At 41.4% G+C, this 20,270-nt stretch overlaps 1 protein-coding gene across 2 annotated transcripts in view; it reads right to left on the bottom strand.

Moving 5' to 3' along the window:
• CFAP221 (cilia and flagella associated protein 221) overlaps positions 1-15,909 on the bottom strand; it is a 31,167-nt gene extending 15,258 nt beyond the window's left edge. For both annotated transcript variants that reach the window (XM_054971921.1, XM_054971920.1), the window contains exons 1-10: positions 15,782-15,909; positions 13,743-13,927; positions 12,363-12,463; positions 12,094-12,180; positions 11,879-11,974; positions 10,594-10,694; positions 4,991-5,094; positions 3,960-4,119; positions 1,993-2,119; positions 1,561-1,672 (exon numbers count right to left, since the gene is read on the bottom strand). In XM_054971921.1, the coding sequence (XP_054827896.1) occupies positions 1,561-1,672; positions 1,993-2,119; positions 3,960-4,119; positions 4,991-5,094; positions 10,594-10,694; positions 11,879-11,974; positions 12,094-12,180; positions 12,363-12,463; positions 13,743-13,881 (1,027 nt within the window). In that variant the 5' untranslated portion in view covers positions 13,882-13,927; positions 15,782-15,909. The remainder of the gene's footprint in view (positions 1-1,560; positions 1,673-1,992; positions 2,120-3,959; positions 4,120-4,990; positions 5,095-10,593; positions 10,695-11,878; positions 11,975-12,093; positions 12,181-12,362; positions 12,464-13,742; positions 13,928-15,781) is intronic.
• Positions 15,910-20,270: the final 4,361 nt, after the last annotated feature.

Genomic DNA, 20,270 nt, shown 5'->3' on the forward strand with positions numbered 1-20,270 from the left:
TAAGTAGGGTCAGTCTTGGTTTGTAACTGGATGAGAGACCTCCAAAGACCAGAGTCAGTATGCAGAGGCATAGTGTTAGTTTCTTGCCCTGAAAACTCCCGCAGGGGTTGCCACAAGTAGACATGATGGCACTCTGTATTACCACTACCACCATCACAGAAAAACAGGAAACACTTGTCTAAGTTATCATATCTGCTTTGTACTGAATCATAATAACACCTTGAACCACGAAATGGAGTAAAGATTATGGTCATAATTCCTAATTAGAGTCTGGCATTTTGTGTTTTAAGAGAGCCAGTGTGATGTACAGGTTAAAGTGTTAGATTAGGATCTGGGAGAACCAAGTTCAAATCCTCGCTCTGCCATGGAAGCTCATTGGGTCACCTCGGGCCAATCACACACTCTCAGTTTATCCTACTTCACAGGGTTGTGAGATTAAATGGAGAGGAGAATGACATAAACTACTTTGGGTCCCAAAGTGAAGTAAATAAAATAAATAAAAAGGCTCTCAAAGTTTCCTCAGATCTTAACACACACTAAAACTTGCTGTAAGGAGCAAATGGAAGGTACAGAGCAATTTCTATGAAATTGAAACAGAAAATCTTTTATGCAAGGAAAGAGTGATTTTTATCACGGGTATGAAGTAGAATGCAGACATTCTGGAAAATAGTTAAAATTTTAATATTTATTTAGATGGCATCATCAGCAGGTATGGTGTTTTATAAAGGGCAAGAAGACAGTTCCCTGTCCCGAGGATGTTATAAGTTTAAACATTGACATAAAGGAAGCTACAAAGGCAATGGAAAGAGGAGGAGAAAGAAGAACATAATGAAAACCACAGGCACTCTTTTTAATGACACATACTCAGGCTTTATTTGAAATTGGTTAGGGACTGTGCTAAAGGCTTCACAGAAAAGGGAACGAGCGAGGTATCATCAGGCAGGTGTTCTGGAGGCAGCAGCAGGCATAAGGAGCAATGGAGGCAAAAGGATTGTTTACAGGAAAAAGAGTCTTTTGAATGGCTGAGGAGAATCAAGCTGCAGAAGCAGAGGTTGCAGAAAGGGACATATCTGGACATGAAAGCAGGCAAATAATGGAGAATTTCCAAGCTAAGGATAAAGAGCTTGTGCAGAAGACTAGGAACTAGCCTAGGGGTTTCAGGAGGGATGCCATGTGGTCAGATTTATGAGCGATGGAAATGAACTTTAGGGCAGAGTGCTAGATGGAGGTGAGGGGACCAACATGTGTTAATGTAAGAGCAGAGAGAAGACAGTTGCATGAGTCAAGTCGAGATGACTTCTCGATCAACCGAGTAGCTTAAAAATAACTAACAATGCAACAGCACATTCTCTCGCCTCCCACTTTTGATATCTAGGCTGTAACTTTCCCTCAGCCCTGAAAGTTAATATTTTCCCAATCTCAAATTCAAGCATTCCTTATTAAAATCATAGCAAGTATCAAGTTTATTTCCTGCCATTTCTGTCTCTTACAGTCACACCCAGAAATGACAGCCATATATCATACACTCCACACAAACACCAGCCACTCAAGTGTGGTTACCTTCTCTTAACTGTTTTATCTTCAGTTTGCCTGGCTCCTGAATCAAAACAGTTGCCACAGCATAGGGATTTGACAGATCTGTTGGGAACTGTAAATTTTTATATTCGACAGTCTATGAAAAAAAATACAGATCCAGAGGAGTTAGCCGTGTTAGTCTGTAGTAGCAAAATAGAAAAAAGTCCAGTAGCACCTTTAAGACTAACCAACTTTACTGTAGCATAAGCTTTCGAGAATCACAGTTCTCTGTGCATCTGAAGAAGAGAACTGTGATTCTCAAAAGCTTATGCTACAGTAAAGTTGGTTAGTCTTAAAGGTGCTACTGGACTCTTTTCTATTTTGAAAGAAAATACAACATTCAAAATAATCAATGGGTGAGACTTCATTTCAACAATAATTTTGGGGGGAGGGGGTCTTTTTTCAGCAACTCCATACCTTTAGTTTTTGTACAGGACATTTACGTTTTGGTGGTGTTATCTGCTGTACTAGGCATGTCACTGCTTTTTCTGGAGCCATTGTTTTTCTCCGTGGAATTGTTTCTTGTTTCTCAAAGTCTCCTTTTCTAGATTTTGAAAAAGACCCATGAGTAAAAGTACAGTAACATTTTGGGAAAGTATTGGAGATGTGGATCACAAAAAGTTGGGAGTCTAGAACCGGAGGTATTTCTTTACTTCTCTTTGCCTGGCAAGCAAGAAGCACCCATTTGCTCTTAGTCCCTGGCCTTGGTGGTTGCTAAATTGCTGAAAGGAAACATGATGAACAAACTGTAACTATGATCATTTTATATTTCCTTGAGCTAATGCCTCACTTACTTATGTTTGCAATCCAAGCAAACACTGCTTTTTGTGCCTTCTCTTTAAACATGTTTGGTTAAGCTGGCCTGAGCTTTGGAAGGGTGAGTAATAAAATGGAAGCCATCAACAAATTGTACAGGGCACAGATGGCTGGGGGGAAACTGGCAAAGGAATTGGTGTTAGCATATGCTTTGATAATGCCGAAAGCTTATGCTTGCATTCTACTAATAATTAACACCAAACACAACAATGCACCATTAATGCAGCCATAAAGGGGAAAAAAACTAGACTAATTAACTGTCAGAAAGAACTAGCAAATAGTTTATAGAAGGCTCTTCATAAAACCACTGTCAAGTAATTGTTGAGGAGTTTGAGCATGCAATGTTATACCTACTTAAGCCCTCACTACCAAGCATCTGGGGCTGGAGACAGCAATCTGTTAATCAAAGAAAAAAAATTATTCCTGTGGTCACAGGAGCCATTTCGACTAACAGCCATTTCTGTCAGCACAGCTTTGCTGATGGAAGAGGGAAGAAAGGGGAGTTTGGCCCTCTTCTTCCTCCTCATGGCAACCTCCCAAACCATGTGGCTATTAGTACACACAGAAATTAATACATGCAGGAATAAACTTCCCTGAGTTCAGAAAAGACTGCTAAGAGGATGGGGACACAGGAAAGATCCACAGTCCTATCTGTGGATCACTGGATCCAGCCCTTGATCCCAAAGGCTTTCTGACTGCTTGGATGCTGAGCTGTGGACTCTTGTTGCATTGGTACAAAGCCCGAGGCCAGCATTTGCTCGAGGCACCTTACAGGAAAGCCTAATCACAGATCTCGTGAACTGCTGTTCCTGCACAGTATCAGCCAAAGGTTGGGATGAAGAATTTCTTATCTTGTAGCCACACACAAAATGCAGAAACACCTCAGGAATGGTACAAAGGTGGCTACCGCTTCTGTCTCAGGAGAGCAGGAAGTGTAGATAGACCCAGTCATTACCTGTATGGGATAATGTAAGCTGCCTACACATTTTGCTCATTTTTAATTTTTAATTGTCCTTTGGAGGCTCTTTAATTACCTCCAGTAAAAATTCTTATCTAAATACTGACTTGCATTTACTGCTGGAAGGAATGAGAAATGAGAGCTAGTGTGGTGTAGTGGTTAGAAGTGCCTGACTAGGATCTGGGAAACCTGGGTTTGAATCCCCACTCTGCCATGGAAGCTCGCTGGGTGGCCTTGGGCAAGTCACACACTCAGCCTAATCTACCTCACAGGGTTGCTGTGAGGATAAAGTGGAGGGGGAAAATTCTGCAAGCTTTCTCCCACTGGGGAGAAAGCTAGAGTATAAATGAAGTAAGCAAACAAGCAAGTAAATAAATGGCACTAATACCACCCTTCTACTGCTACTTTGCCCAATAAAAGATTTATTTTATTAAAATATCTTCAAATGGGATGATGTGTTCGCTTTGGTTCATTTGCCCAACTTGGAAAATGCATCAGGATATAACTGTTTTAACAGGAAACCCCTAATAGGAAACATCATTTTAGAAAGATATGTCAGGGAAACACAGATGAGAAAAGATATTCAAAGCAAGTATCAATTAACACGTACGTTAAATTAGAATATGGAGTTGACGTTCCTGTGAATACACATACATAAGGTTTCGAATTAAATTGTGAAATCCACAACTGGATTTTGATCTGGGCTGTTCCATATTCAAATGGCACAAATACAATGACCACTTCTGTTTTCCCATCAGCTGGGATTATTCCTATAATAAGTGAGAAAATTAAGTAGATTTTGTGATCACCATGAAGTCACACCATCAACATTTTTACTACAATAAACGCAACAAGGAAGGTTTAGGAGTTATCTACCACCAGGGGTTTGAGGATCCCAACTTGAGATGCGGCAAAGGTGATATGATGACTGGAAAGCAAGGTGCTCATGGTACATGTTGCTTAAAAGCCAGTGGCACTTATTGGCAAAAAATTAAAAAGTTATCCCTACAATTCATTCTTTTTAGAAGCTTCTCAGTGTTATTGCTGCAGTTATTCCCCCCATTATTTTCATTCTCTTCAAAACAATACATTTAGTCTGTATTTGCTCCCTGTACCAGCAACCACTTCTGGACATACTGGGTGAAATCCAGAGAATCACAAGTGGAGTTCTGCTTGTGCTGCTCTGTACCAGCAAACCCCACATGCCTACTAAAAAGCTGATCATGAGAGTCATGGCACCCTTGGGAACAATTTGGAACATGCAGGGGTCTGTTGCTGCAGGAGGGGGAATCTGCGGAAATCAAGAAACCCCCTTGCGTGATCTGAAGTCCCTCTTACTCATGCAAGCAGGCCTTTGAATCCATTCTACCACTTAGCAGGAGCACAAGGAGGCATTTCTGCTACAGAAGAGTTGCTTCTGCTTGAGTAGAGGCAGCCTTGTGGACCGAGTCTGATTATGTCACCCTAAATTGTACTTGGTGGAACTTAACCAGAAGAAGAACTGGGCAGGTTATCGCTGCAGCAATGAGACCATCTAGATGGTTAGATCTGCTCAACAAGAGTTCTGTTAGACACTTCCATACAAACATACTAGATAATCTCAAAGATCAATGAACCAATGCTTCCAGCCTAAGGTCATACCAGATGTGGGATGAATGGTGAAGGCTTTGTGAGGCTGAAGATACTCAATGTGGAACTCAAAATCAATGGGACAGCTGCACTGCAGAGGGATCACATATTCCTTACTGGAAAAACAGGTTAAATGAGATGAAAGAATCAGAAACAATTCAGTTCACATTCACTAATGTATCTATCTATCCATCTCCACCATGACAAACAGAAAGGTACTAAAAAGGCAGCCTTTTTTTTACAAGGATAAATAAATGGTTTAGCATGAATGACATTCTCATTTCAAAACAAAACCTTACATCCCAAAGCAACAATTGTTCGACCTCTTAAGGTGGGCATTTAGAATTCTGCACAGTTATATCAGACCTATGGAAATAACAGCTAGAACACAAAAACTCATTCTGTACCAGTCCATTCATACCTACTTTCATTGTGCAGCAAAATCAGGTGACAGAACCAGTCAGGATGCAGGAGAAAGTCACAACTTTTAAATGCTCCCTTGCATTAAAAAACAAACAAATGGACAACCTATCACATGTAAAAATGGCCTATCAGAAAACGTTCCCTCTTTGTTTACATCCAGGAATTTTCTATACTCCAGAATATGAGTGTGCATTAAGAAAGTTTCTGTTTCAGTTTCCGTTCTGGAGGTTCAGGAGTAATTCTGTTCCATTACTGGTTTGCTGCAGGTCAGCAAATGCCAGCTTAGAACTGATCTGTTTGGTTTTTACGTTTCGAGTTTTAGCCCATTGTGTGCATGTTGGCTGTGCATATGCAAGCACACACTCTTTTCATGCAACAGCACCAAAATTGCACAGAACATAGTCTTCCCTCTAAACCACTGACCCACCAAGTTTGAGAGTGGGGTTCCATGTTATGGACCCCAAAGAATGCTGAGGGAAGGCGCACATCAAGGCAAGGTTGACAGGTCGCTTGCTGCATAGAGCACATGCACTCACTATTCTTTTCAAGGGAGGAGTTATGGAAATGAGGCTCTATTTGCACATTTAACCAAAAACTGCATTGTCCAAAATCCTTCAGTCCAATGAATTTCTCCTCAAGTACATGAAAACTCACACAACAATGAGCCCCAAAGAAGGTGAGTGTTGGCAGAAAACTTACTGGCAAAGTGGTGCTGGCACAGCACGCCAGCATGGCATGCAATCAGGAAAGCACTCAATTGCTAACCAGTATAGTGAAGCAAAATTTAAAAATGCTTCTTTATGATAACAAAGCCAATAAATTATTACTCTTGAGTCCTGCTGTTATGCCATGTTTCCCTGTGCCTTGTAGTTTCTTTCCACAATGAGGGACAAAACCTCTCCATTAGGGGTGTGTGATTTGGGTTTTGTAAAGATTTGGGATTTCCAAATCAGGTTCAGCATCCTGGCCTCGATTCAGAAGTGCTGAATCAAAGCTTCCCAGAGCAAATTTGGGTCGCTTTGGGAAGCTTTGGGACACTTTCAAATCCCTGACCTCCGCTGACCAGCTGAAGTTTAAAGGGCCCTTCCCTGCCGCTTGCAAGTGGCAGGAAACGGCCCTTTCTGCGCTCCAGCAGAACGGGCCCTTTAAACTTCAGCTGGCCCTTGGGGGGATCCCCCCCTTGCAGGCCAGCTGGAGCGTGAAAAGGGCCCTTTCCTGCTGCTTGCAAGTGGCAGGGAAAGGGCCCTTTAAACTTCAGCTGGCCCGCGTGGGGGATTGCCACCAACAGGCCAGCTGGAGCACAGAAAGGGCCCTTTCCTGCCACTTGCAAGCAGCAAAGGGCCCTTTTCACGCTCCAGCTGGCCTGCGAGGGGGGGATCCCCCCAAGGGCCAGCTGAAGTTTAAAAGGCCCGTTCTGCTGGAGCGCAGAAAGGGCCCTTTCCCGCCACTTGCAAGCGGCAGGGAAAGGGCCCTTTAAACTTCAGCTGTTCGACGGGAGGGATCCCCATGCTGTCCAGCTGAAGTGCAGGATGGGAGGTGGAGGAGGAAACCCCCTCCTCCCCCTCCCATTGGGTGAAATAAGTAGTGGGGTAGGAAGTTTCGGTGTGCTCCAAATCTTCATGGAGGTTTCCGAAGCAGCTTGCCACTTCGGAAATAGCTTATTTCTGATTCTTTTTCCTGCTTTGGAAATTCCAAAGCAGGAAAACCAAATCTTTCTGTCCCTGCACACCCCTATTCCCCATTCTAATCTGCTTTGCAGCAGCCCAGGACTCCCGATTTAAACCTGCTGGCTGCTGGCCTGTCCTTGCACTGTGCATAAAAGCACATAAAAAGAGAGAGCTACAGGTTGGTTTTTACTTCATTGGAAAGGAAGTAGAGGGAGGATGGCCCTCTTTTTTCCTATTTTTACTAGTAAAAGTGGGAGACTGACAGGTCACTTGCTGCCAGTCTCCCTTTCCAACTCAAACCGTTAACCCAGTTTAATGAAAAGGGAAATAGAGAAATCACCAGAAGACAAGCAGAAAGGAAAAAAATCTGATGAGGTTGGACCTTCTACATGGAATACTAATCTGGAAAGACTTGGGGGTGCATGTGTGTAATGCACATGCCTGCTACCTCCCCGTCATTTAACGCTGGATTAACAGGTTTAATCAGAGAAGCCTTCAAATCCTGAAGGCTTTCTGGGCCAGATAAAATTCCTCCTGGTGCTCCTTGACCCGCTATCTTTGGAGGAACATCTTAAGTCACGGTGAGTTGCCCTGGCACCATGGCACCTAAGAGAAGGAAAGTACCAGCAGAAGGCCACTGAATGGGCATGAACCAGCTCCACATGCTTGGGACTTCTTGGCTCTCCTTTAATAATTACTCCCCCCTTTTCACCCTAATCTCTATACCAGGATCCTTTGTGGCAGATGGGGGGGGGTCAAGAGCTAAAGGAGACCCTCCTTCCTCAAGCCCATGTGTGCATGCCCACATGGATGTTACCAGCCTTTCCTTGCATTGTGTGTAAAAATGCACAGAAAGAGATGGCAATGCTGGCGCTGACAGCACCATGCTGTCTGCTGCTCCCTTCCCCAGTGCAAAGCAAACCTTTGAGTCCTACAAACCACTCAATGCCAATGCCAATCCCATTGCCCAGGAAGAGCTGGAAAAAAAATGCACTCATGCACACGACAAACCCTTTCCATCAACAGAGTTAACTCTAAGGGCTCAGCCTATTCCCTTTGAAGCCAATTAGCTGCATGTGCTGTTAAGTAAAACAAGATGCTTCCAGACAGCCACCGACTGTCAGGCTTGCCTGCATGGCCTCTACATGGTAAGTACTGAAATGAAACACACCAACTTTTTGGCGGAAGGGGGGGGGGTCATTACAGCCTCATTTTCCAGATATGGTTTAGCATCCCAGAAGCTGCTCTGATGAGCCAAACTAGCAAGTTTTGTGTGTAATTTTGGCTCATTTCCCCCATTATTTACACCCCTACTCCAGAGTTCTCCAACATTCCCTTATATGCAGTCTGAAGGAGGACAATCCAGGAGAGATATATTGTCGAAGCTTTCACGGCCGGAGAACGATGGTTGTTGTGGATTTTCCCGGCTGTATCACCGTGGTCTTGGCATTGTAGTTCCCGATGTTTCGCCAGCAGCTGTGACTGGCATCTTCAGAGGTGTAGCACCGAAAGACAGAGATCTCTCAGTGAGATTTTTCCATGTACTGCTGAACGTGTGATTTGGTTATTATTTGGGAGGGTAACATCCATTTCCTATTGAATATGGCATCACAAGTTTAGAACTGTTAACCTAAGCCTGACAAAACCCCGTGCTCCTTAATACATAGTATGTTTGGATCTCCAGCTAGCTCATTCTTATTGGATGCCCTATGAATTTTCCGAAGTCTGCATCTCTCTGTGAAAGAAGCAATTTGTGTGCGTCTGGATCTAGCCAGTCCAAACAAAACAGCTTAGAAAAACACTGCATATTCTTGAACATGATAAAAAATAACATTTTATTCAAACAACTCCTTCATTTTATAAACTGTTTTACTGAGATCCTGCCCAGCCTGATTAGCAAGGAATGTAGTTTATATACAGCATTTCTTTGACAAGTATTTTGAATATTTTAGACAACAAAGGACAGAAATATGGAGCACCACAGCTCGGTGAGTTGTTTAAAATTGCCAATTTGGGTATCAATTATGTTCTTTTTGAAAGGGGAGAGTATGTGAAGACAGGGTGAGAATGGTGGTTTAATCAATGAAAAATGGGATTCAGGAAAGTAAAAATGATATACTTAGTTTGATTAAAAAGGTAACACTTGTGAAAATACGGGGTTGGATCTAGCCATCTTTTAAATATAATTTTCTCCATTTTTCCTTTTTATTACAGCTTCTGTCCCACATGTCTTTTGACCATGCAAGGTCTCATCAAGGTCCCATGATCCCCAGTACATGTGGTTAAAGGGATTCTCTCCTTCCTTTTTCATCTGTGGAAAAGTTGGTTGGATGCAACCCATAATCAACTTTTAAAACCAAAGTGCATCCACGAAATAATTGCCCCTATTTGTAACTAGGAATGCGGAGACAGAATTAAGTGGCTTTTCATGAGGTTAAGCAAGGGGACCTTAGAAGTAGTGTAGGTTTGGATCCCATGGAAAGCTGTAGGCTATCCAAGCGTGCTGTAAATTTTAGCTCCGAGTCCTACCCCATCAAGACGTATTTACAGCCTTTAGTCATGGACTGAAGTCTTTGAAGTCTCTTAGTTCTTTGCTTCTACTATAACAACAGAAGAATTCAGCAAATGTAGGCTGGCATATACTGGAGTCAAGTCAGCAGTTATCACCTCCGTGTATGTTGCCATTTTTGTGTTTTCTCAACTCTAAAAGATTTCCAGCTTTCAACCGAGAGCCAGTTTGGTGCAGTGCTTAAGAGTAGCAGGTCTCTAATTTGGAGAACTGGGTTTGATTCCCCACTCCTCCGCTTGAAGCCAGCTGGGTGACACTGGATGAGTCACAGCTCTCTGGAGCTCTCTCAGCCCCACCCATCTCACAGGGTGATTGTTGTGGAGAGCCACAATAGTAGTGGTTAAGAGTGCGGGACTAAGGAACTGGGTTTGATTCCTCACTCCTCCGCTTGAAGCCAGCTGGGTGACCTTGGGTCAGTCACAGCTTCAGCCCCATCCACCTCACAGGGTGTTTGGTTGTGGGGATAATAATGGCATACTTTGTAAACCGCTCTGAGTGGGTGTTAAGTCATCCAGAAGGGCGGTATATAAATCAAATGTTGTTGTTGTTGTTGTTATTTCTCTTCATACACATACCACTTTTTATTTTTGATCTGTTGCTTGAAGGGAACTGTGTAGAAAGCAAAAATTTCCAAAACTAAAATCCAAGGGAACAATTATCCATGGATTATCAATACTGTCTCAACAGAGATCTTTTCAGCCTTGGAGAGAAACTGCATAGCAAGGGACAGCCATAGATAATCTTACAGAATGACCCATTGCATAGGGGTTGAAAAGAAAAATGTGTACAAATGTTATGCTAAAGCCAGATACAATTTTGTTTTCTGATTGAATAACTTAATATTTCAACAGAATCACCGGGCCTGTACATATTTACCCCCAAGCTCCCATTATGTTAATCACTTTAACATGAGGAATACTTTAAAACAAGAAATTATTGCTGTAATAACTGCTTACCACTGTCCCAATGGAACATCAGAGAAACTAATATAGGATGGAAATTCTACAGCATTCATCACAGGATAGGCATGTATAGGAACCAGTAAAGTGTCATCTCCCTGGGGGGGGGGGGAATAAGAAGAAATTTACACAATTATTTACAAGGATTAATAATATTTGAGGTGCATGGGATAGCTATCTATCAGTTCCTATACAATCAAGGGATAATGATGCAGTGAGGTAACTTTAGACTTTGATCTTATACACCTCCTCTTAAATGCTAATGTATACTTCAAGTGAGACATAACAGCCTGCTTTGGGGGTCCCCTTCTAAGTCCATGAACTGGGGGTCCTGGACTTTAAACATCAAACTGAGGGATTGGGGTTTTTAGGACCACAGGGTTTATGCAGAAAGTACCTGGTATTCAATCTAATACCAAATGGTAATGAAGATACCTCTGTTTCTGTTATAAGAAAATCTGAAGCGTAGGGGAAAAACATTTTTAGTCTGATCCTATATACATTTTACTTGAATGTAAGTCCAACAGAATTCAAGTAAGTACATTGCAACTTTTCTAAACCAGATTGACTGACTTCAGAGGGATGGCAGAAACAAAGCAAAGCCTGAGTGGCCACAATCTCACCTTATAACTTTATTCTGGAATAAGATGGTTTCTAGGAATTCTAACTCCTTTAAATTTTCAGCCTTAAAAAGTATGTGTCAAAGTCTTCATATGTGCTGAAGAATCTTGAAAACATACTGAGAAAATTCAGAATCCAAAAGACAAATTTCTGTATTATTTTGTTTTTTCAAGCAAAACGATATAGAAAAATTAAATTTGGACAAATGTCCCATGCTATTTTTTCCAGGAATGATCCCATAAGCAGATTCTACTTGGAATCAAGGATCTTGCTCATAATATTATTCCTCCCAATATCAAGTAGGCAACTCATGGCCAGTTCCCTGAATAAAACAGCCCAGAATTACTGCTCCACTGTATACCAGATCTGCTTCATGCTTCAAAACACAAAGGACTTCCTCACAGCTTTTTAAATAGCTTTATATTAATACCTTTGGGGCCTTTTTCACTCCCAAATTCGGTGTGTTATCACCTGGCTGACTGTAGAACACAATGAGGGGAAAGTATGAATAAAACAGATTAACAATATTCCAAATACCACTGAGGAACATCAAATCTTTGTGATAATTATCATTTATTTGTGAATACCATGAAAACATATTTTCCTTTCATCTGTGGAGGCAGAAGGTAAGAACACAAACTCATCCTTTGTGGAGTCTCACCTCAGAATGGATTCGGATGCAGTCATAATAATATCGCCATTCATCAGGACAGAAGTCAACTGTAATTGTGAAGGACAAGCCAGGCACAAGTCGGTGCTATAAAACAAAGAACAGTTTGCCTGGGAGTGCTTCAAAGTCACTGCAATATGACGACATTCAAAAAGAAAGTGAAGAATTAAAGATGAACAACTCGGAAAGTTGCTGCCAAAACTTACTATTTTGCTGTATTTGATCTGGAAGTACTTTGTTTGGGGTGGAATAATGTGAACATTTACAAGATCGCTAGAAATATTGACAAGTTTCTGTAGAATGAGAAAGGAATTTTTTTTAAAAGTCAGAACGTACTTGTGGTCTTTTATTTGAATATGTCTGTCCATACCCAGCAAGACATCCATGTAAAGGTTTCTAGTAATGTGGAAAAAAGTCAGTGGGTACTTGTATTATCTCCTTCAGCCTACTAACTAATAACAGCTTCATTACCTACCAAAATTTGTTGGTGATGTTTTTCAATTTCATACCCTCCATAATGCATTATGGCAGGCTTAGCCTGTATTACGTTGTTTCTTAAAAGCTTTGAATAAATCTCTGAAATTATAAGAACAAATGAAAAGCAATAATTGGCCTGGGTTTCATCTTGCTAAAGTGCACTGTAACTAAGCCCTACTGAAAGTAACGGGAATGGTGGCATGTCTTGCTCCGCTGGTTATAATTGCATAGTACTTGGTCATGACTAACATTAGCCAGTTTTAAACCATAGTCTAGCAGACCCTCTTCTCAGTATAAGATGTTATTAGCTACTGAACAAATATTATAACCAAAAATAACACGCCCATTCCCAATTGTTTATATAATTTTCTACCTAAAACATCTTACTATCATGTAACTGTAATGCTACATTTGCTGAATTGTAGTTGCTGTTAGGCATCATACCCAAGCATCTGCTTGCTCGGTTTTCAAATACAGACACACAAAACTCCTTGTTTTTCTGAATTCTCTCAAATGAATGCAAAGCATGGCAGAGAGGCTGTTTCCACACCTCTTACCTTTTGCTGGCACAATGCAGAAGACAGCATCTTCGCACGCAAAATCGCACCAGGAAGACGCTGTTATTGCGGAAGACAGCGTCTTCTCACATGATTTTGTGCGATAACAGCATCTTCCTGGTGAGATTTTGCATACGAAGACACTGTCTTCCGCAATGTGCCGGCAAAAGGTAAGAAACGTGGAAACAGCCAGAGACTGAACTACTGTAGCATTTGAACAAGGACTGGGGAGATTTGAATTCAAATCCTCACTTAAATGTGAAGTTCACTAGGGGAAACTGAGCCAATAATTCACTGTTCCTTGAGCTCTCCTTACGCTGTTGTTGTGAGGGTAAAACGGAGAAGAGAACTATGCTGCCCTGAGCTTCTTGAAGGAAGTGTAGGCAGTAATGAGACAGGCAGGCAGGATAAAGATTAGGGTTGCCAGCCTCCAGGCGGTGGCTGGAGATCTGGAATTACAACTGAACTCCAGGTGACAAAGATCAGTTTCCCTGGAGAAAATGGCTGCCTTGGAAGGTGAACTTTATGGCATTATACCCAGATGATGTCCCTCCCCTCTCCAAACCCCTCCCTCTTCAGGCTCCAGGAATTTCCCAACCATGAGCTGGCAACCCTAATAAAGATACAGGACTGTCTTCTGGCAAGACGTGCTTTTTTAAAGCATCTACACAGGGAAGCGTTACCATGTTCCTGCAACAGGGATCATTTTTAGATTATAGGATTTTGAAGGGTTCAATCACTTCATTCAGGGCATGACTTGACTAACCCCTTCAAAATCCTACGATCAACAGCTCTTTTTGCCAAGTCAGTCAATCACTTACTGGATTCCAGGAGGTGATTAGGAACATCAGTTGTTCTCTTAGGCTCCTCCACCAGGCTGTCCAATAGAAGGGATGATGCTTTCTTGAAAGATCCTTTGGTGTTATTGAAATCAGAACAAGCAGTGTTTACCACTTCCATCTTCTTGTGGAAAATGTAACTTTCTGGGCATCAAAACGGTCAATCCCTGTTATCAAATACAAAATATATAGCAAGACATGGAAATACTCACAACAAGCACAAACACACCTGTTCAGCAAACTCTGGAAAGGCCAAACAATTGCAGTTAATGACACTGCTGTGCAAGAATTGATCAGGAATTCTAAGAAAATGATTGCTCTCAAAAGCATAGATGGAGTACTCTTAACTACAGTTCAATCAACTGGTTAATAAAAGGGGTATCAGATTTTAGATATGGTGACATTTACATCTTCTTTTGGGCAGGAACTGTTTCTGTCTTCTATAAATGAACTTAAGCTCCTTTGCCAGCCAACTATCTGACACATCAGTACGCATCCAGGCTTCATCTTAGAAATCCTAACAGCAACGCGGAATGAAAATGGCCGAAACGCTCACTCAAACAACAGCATGCATTTCTGTGGTAGGAATGGAACATAGTATAGCCTAACTCTTGCTATATTTCTGTGTAAGAAATATATTATGACCAAATAAATGCACAGATTTTCTTTCCCCAATGCTATCATTCCAGGAAAGGGAATATGGCCTTATTTTTTTCAGAATCTGGTAAACCACCCTTCCCGGCAAACTTTAAAGATATCTTTCCAGCTTCTTTTTCAATTGTTAAATATTAATGCATTACAGACATAACATTTCTATTCTTTGCTTTAAATAATTTTAGAATGACTTGTTTACTTAATGAAGACAAATGCATAACATAGTCAGGGCTAAGAAGGATTACAGGGCCAGTTGAAGTAAGCACAGTTATCGAATGTAAATACATCTTGAGGCTCACTACAGAATATTAAGCAATAAATTGTCTGCTCTGTTCACAAAAACTAGGCAGTCACTGCTGTTTCCTTCACAATGTCAAAAAGGACAAAACCAAGGCAAACCTTGTAGCAAAAGAAAGGAAGAGAAGAGAGCAACAAACTTTTTGAGACCGTCTTGTGTGAAATAACCAGTAGGGTTGCTAACAGGCCTGGGGGAAAAAAACACTGTTCCTTTAATAGAAGCTTAATGTAGAGAAATGGGCTTCCAAAGCTTTCTATGCCATGGAAGGAAATAGTACTACCTGGTAAATATCATTTTTTCTGCAGCAAGTGGCAACTCTAACTACCAGTTACACTCAACATGGAGCTGCTGGTGAACATGAGATCCCATAAAGTTTTCCTCTCACACACATCCATGTAGCATCATTCACCTTGTATTTTGATGACTTCCTAATTTTTGCTCTATTCCTGCTCTAGATTGCTGGCAGGAGTTGGATAGCACACAATTTGATAACATTATACGCTATGGGGAAAAATTATTCTATGTTAATGGAGAAATTCAGTGCAGGGATTCAGTTTTTAACAGCAGCTCTATAAAAATGTAGTTCCACTCCTCCTCTCATAACTCTTTCCTTGTCTCTCACTTACAGCTGATTGTATGTGACACAGTAGGCAAAGCACACACTGCCAAATTCCGCACAATAAAATAATTTATTTATTTAGGATATTTCTATACTGCCTCTTCAGAATCCTGCCTGAGGCAACTTACAAGTAAAATTCACATTTATAAATAAATATTACATTTTAGAAACAGATTTTAAATACACACAACCACAATACACTAACAGCAACAGTTATTTTCATCCCCAAAGAACCTTCAATCTGGCTACCAAGTACTAAGTTAATTCTAAGAAGTAATCATATCATCTAACACACAAAAAACACCCACATTTTTTAAAAAAATAGTAAGCAGGATAAACAGCAGTAGCATAAAGCAGCAGAAGAAATAAATACTCGGGAAGAACATCCTGGGGTAAGGAATAATTAGAATCTTGTAAGCATAGTGAAACAATAATATTTAAATCGGTCACCTAAAAATGAGCAGATGGACCCAACCTCTTTCAAGGCAGAGAATTCTGTGACTTAGGTGCCACCAGTGAGAAGGCCCTGTCCTGTGTGCAAACCCGCTGCACCTCAGACTGTGATGCAACAGAGAAGTCTTCACCTAAAAATGGAAGAATAATCCTTTATTTATCTTGGCCCCAAGCCACTTAGGGCTTTAAATGTTTGAATTGTGCTTTGAATTTGTTTCAGAAACAAATCAGTACAATGAAGTTAATACAATATACACATAATATGATATGGTAAACTGGCCTCCATCTGTATTCTTGCAGCTACCATTTTTGAACACTGTTCCAAGGCAGCCTTGTGTAAAAGCAGGTTTTACTAGTCTAACACAGAACCAAGCAAGAGATGCATTAACAATCGCCAGATCAGAAAGAGTACAGCCGGTGCCCCAATATAAACTGAGCAAAAAGTACCCTAGCTGCAGCTGCCAACAAAGCATTCAGGAGCAATGCCAGATCCAGGAGGACCACTTCCAAGCTGCATTCTCAAGGAGAGCAACCCCATCCCAAACAGGCTGGGAATGACAACCAGAGCTGGATTTATATACAAGGTATTAGAGTTTAGGGCTTCAGATTTTGAGAGGCCTCTAAATACAAAACATTACTTAAAATGACTAAGTTATCAATTGTTTTGGTAATGTTATGGGTCCTCTTAAATTTGACATTGTTTAGGGTGTATCTTAATCCAGCCCTGATGACAACATAAATTGTTATTTCCTGTATGACTTGGGAAAAGACACAACTGCATTCTTAAGAATCACATCTATGCCAAGATGCAAGAAATGGTAATTTCTGAAGAGGCATTAATTAATGTGGCATTTCCAGAGACAAGTCAAATAAAGGATATCCTTCCCATGGTGTTTCTAGAACATGACTAGCCAGCCAATTTTGGCACGTGTAAATTTGAAGTATAAGGGAATTGGACACGATCATATAAATTCAAGAGTAGTTTTGAGCCAGTATTACAGTCAAGCCTAGTGGCTGGCCCTCCTGTTCCTATCCAGGAGCACCACAGTGCCTACTCACATGCCACTTAGGGCTCTCACACCACAGTCTGGCCACCTATGCACTAGAAATGGCTGTCTGAAATAAGTGCTATCCTTGCGGAACACTCTCTGCACTTGTACAAAGCCCAAGTTTCTAAATATCTTTTAAAAATAATGTTGGTTATATTGGATAAAAGGGGGTTGCAACAGCAATGCCTTTCTCATAAACTTTAATATGTGAGATTTTGGATCAAATACAGTATTGGTTGTTGTGGGTTTTCTGGGCTGTATTGCCGTGGTCTTGGCATTGTAGTTCCTGACTTTTCGCCAGCAGCTGTGGCTGGCTGGAAGATGCCAGCCACAGCTGCTGGCGAAACGTCAGGAACTACAATGCCAAGACCAGGGCAATACAGCCCGGAAAACCCACAACAACCATCGTTCTCCGGCCGTGAAAGCCTTCGACAATACATCAAATACAGTATTCACTTCTTTCATATCTTTGATAAACTGTCATCCATTTAATTTTTTTAAGAAAGGAAAAACAGTACAGCCCAGCAGGTTCTTTACCTGGATGGATGTTGCAAACTATGCAAACTGCAGGAGGGTTTTTTTAAACACCTGAAAATAATGTATGAGGGGAAATTCCCTCTCCACTTCCATCTTAAGCTGTACTCTTACGGCTGTACTCTTTCTGATCTGGCTACTGTTTAAGCATCTCTTGCTTGGTTCCGTGTTAGAGGGCCGGTTGTTGTTTTTTTGACACAGGAGGGCTGTACTGTAAGGAAATGGTTTAGAAGGATGGTTGGGTAAAGGGATCGGGACTAAGGGCTATACTACTGCATACATACTGCCTGTTGCTGTAAGCATGATCCTACTATGTAATTTCTGCATGATTTAACATGTCATATTTAAATATGTTTATGTTTGCTTTTGAGATGTTTTGAGATGTCTGCCTGTTTTCTGGTTTCTGATATCCAAACCCAGTTGTACTGATCATTGGCTATCCCAGCCAATATTTATTTCATATTTGTGTAATCCGCCTTGAGTATCAGTGAGAAAGGTGGACTAATACATAATAATAATAATACCAGGACATAACCATAAACGCTGTACACAATAAATCGGCCGTCCCCCCGACACAGCAACATGTCTCGAAACGAACCCCCCTTCTTGCACTCACAGAAAGGAGACAACCTAGGAAATGGTCCTCCGAAGGACACCGCCTCCCCCCTCCCCCTTTGGGCTCAATGGCGAACCTACCGTGCGGGCAGTTTACTTCACACAGGCTTGCGTGAGCCGATGGAGCTGGGGCTAAGAAGGAAGCAAGTAAATGGAGGGAGAAGGCAATAATCGGGCTGCTCCCCTCTGCTCCCTACCAAAGCTTCCCGCTGCTTTGGTTGCTAGGCTGACGATCAACTCACAGTTCCGAGGCACAAAGCAGGCACTGGACCGTGCCATTCCCCGCACCTTGGTGGGGAGAGCTGCGAAGTGTGAACTGACAGTCAACAAACATTGCGTTTTCTGTTCTTTCCACGGGTAATGTGGATGAGAGCGTTACGTTTTTAAATCTAACTGTACCTGCTGGCAACTTTAAAAAAAGCTTCCATTAAAGGGGTTGAATAATCCCAGCGGGACTGTACCATTAGTTAACCAGGAGGGATGGCTTGCATGGTGGAAGAGTTTGGATCGTGGCTGCCAGAAACTTCTAAGATGGACGTGGAGAGAGAATTTCCCCTCATACATTCTTTTCAAGTGTTTAAAAATACGCTTTCTGCTAATCATCTAAAGAGGCCTTATGCCCTCCAGCATTGTGTGAAAATAGGGGCACTGCCTAACGCTCCTAAATTCTTATCCCCTGTGAGGTAAACTGAGAGAAGGACTGGCCCAGAGTCAGAACTCGGCTCTCTCCAGCTTGACAAGCTAATCAAAGATCACTGTGTGGTCTGCAGTAGAAAAGCAAGATTCTGGCCCAGTAGCACCTTAAAGACCAACTAGATTTCCAGGGTATGAACTTTTGAGAGCTTTTGACTTTTGAAAACTCAGGCCCTGGAAATCTAGTTGATCTTTAAGGTGCTACTGGACCAAAATCTCACATTTCTTTCAGCATCATGTATTTTCTGTAGTCAGGAGGACCAAATAAAATGACACAAAATTGTGTGCAAATTTTTGAGTCCCCCATAACCCTTTATCAAGCTAGATGTTGGTGGGGTGTGTGTGTGTGTTTCAGGCCATGGTATTAAGGCCCCTGTATATGCTACCAGTAGGAGCTTTACGTCATTGGGTTCAAGAAGTGGTTGGTGTCAGAAACATGCATGGGCTTCTGAGTAAAGTAAAGTAGTAGGAATGCTTAACACGTTGTTTACCCCCTGTGGATATGTCTGTACTTACTATTGATTAGCTTAGTCAGTTCAAATATATTCAGCAACATTTAAAATTTAGACAGGAAGACTGAATGTGTGTATAGAGTAGCATTTTTTAAAAAGCTTCAAATTCTCCACAAGAGGCAAAACAGGGAAATGATTTTTTATGAGGAAATGGGGTTGCTAAAGGGTTTGGAGAAAAATGTCCTAACCTTTTAAATAGAAGATTAATGTATGGAAACAGGCAGCAGAAGTTGCTCTTGACAAGGAGGGAATCCAGTAGCACCTTTAAGGCTAACTCACTTTATTGTAGCATAAGCTTTTAAGAACCACAGCTCTCTTTGCATCTGACAAAGAGAGCTGTGGTTCTCACAAGGTTATGCTCCAATAAAGCTGGTTAGTCTTAAAGGTGCTACTGAACTCTTTATTTTTTTGCAACTACAGATCAACACAGCTAACTCCTCTGGATCCCTGGCAAGGAGGTAAATAAAATCCCATTAAGTATCTATGAAATGGAGAAGACAGTTTTTCTCTAGGCAGTTGATAGTTCAACCTAGGACAGATGACAGGAAATTGGGACTGTTCTTGGTAAATAGAAACAGCTTGATAGTCTGATGTGTATAACAATATAAAACATCAAAAGGACATAAAAATAAAATCATTACCAGCTAAAAAGCTGTAACAGCAAACATAAACTTGCTAGTAAAACAATAAAGTTAAGTGCTTGCTTATACATTTTAAGTGGGTAAGAGTCTCTTTAAAATGTTTCTAATGCCATCCACTGTGTCAGAGTTACTGGTTAAATTGTCCAGTTGGAGAGACCTGAATTTACTTAGCCATAAAGCAGATTGGATTACCTTGGGCCAGTTACATGCACTCAGTCTGCCTCATCAGGTTGGTTTAGGGTAAAATGGAGGAGGGAAGAAATTAGTTAGGGTAGAAAACTGCCTGGACACTTTAATAGATGCTTAGTGGGATATTATTTACCTGATGATATTACTTTCCTTCCACACCATGACCAGCTTCTACTGCCCATTTTGACAACCTGCCTGTGCAGCAGTTTTCAAATCATGTTTTGTGAAGACCCTGGGGTTCATTTGAATCCTA

Source organism: Eublepharis macularius, chromosome 2 (genome assembly GCF_028583425.1).
Source record: "Eublepharis macularius isolate TG4126 chromosome 2, MPM_Emac_v1.0, whole genome shotgun sequence".
In the NCBI taxonomy this organism is placed as follows: domain Eukaryota; kingdom Metazoa; phylum Chordata; class Lepidosauria; order Squamata; family Eublepharidae; genus Eublepharis; species Eublepharis macularius.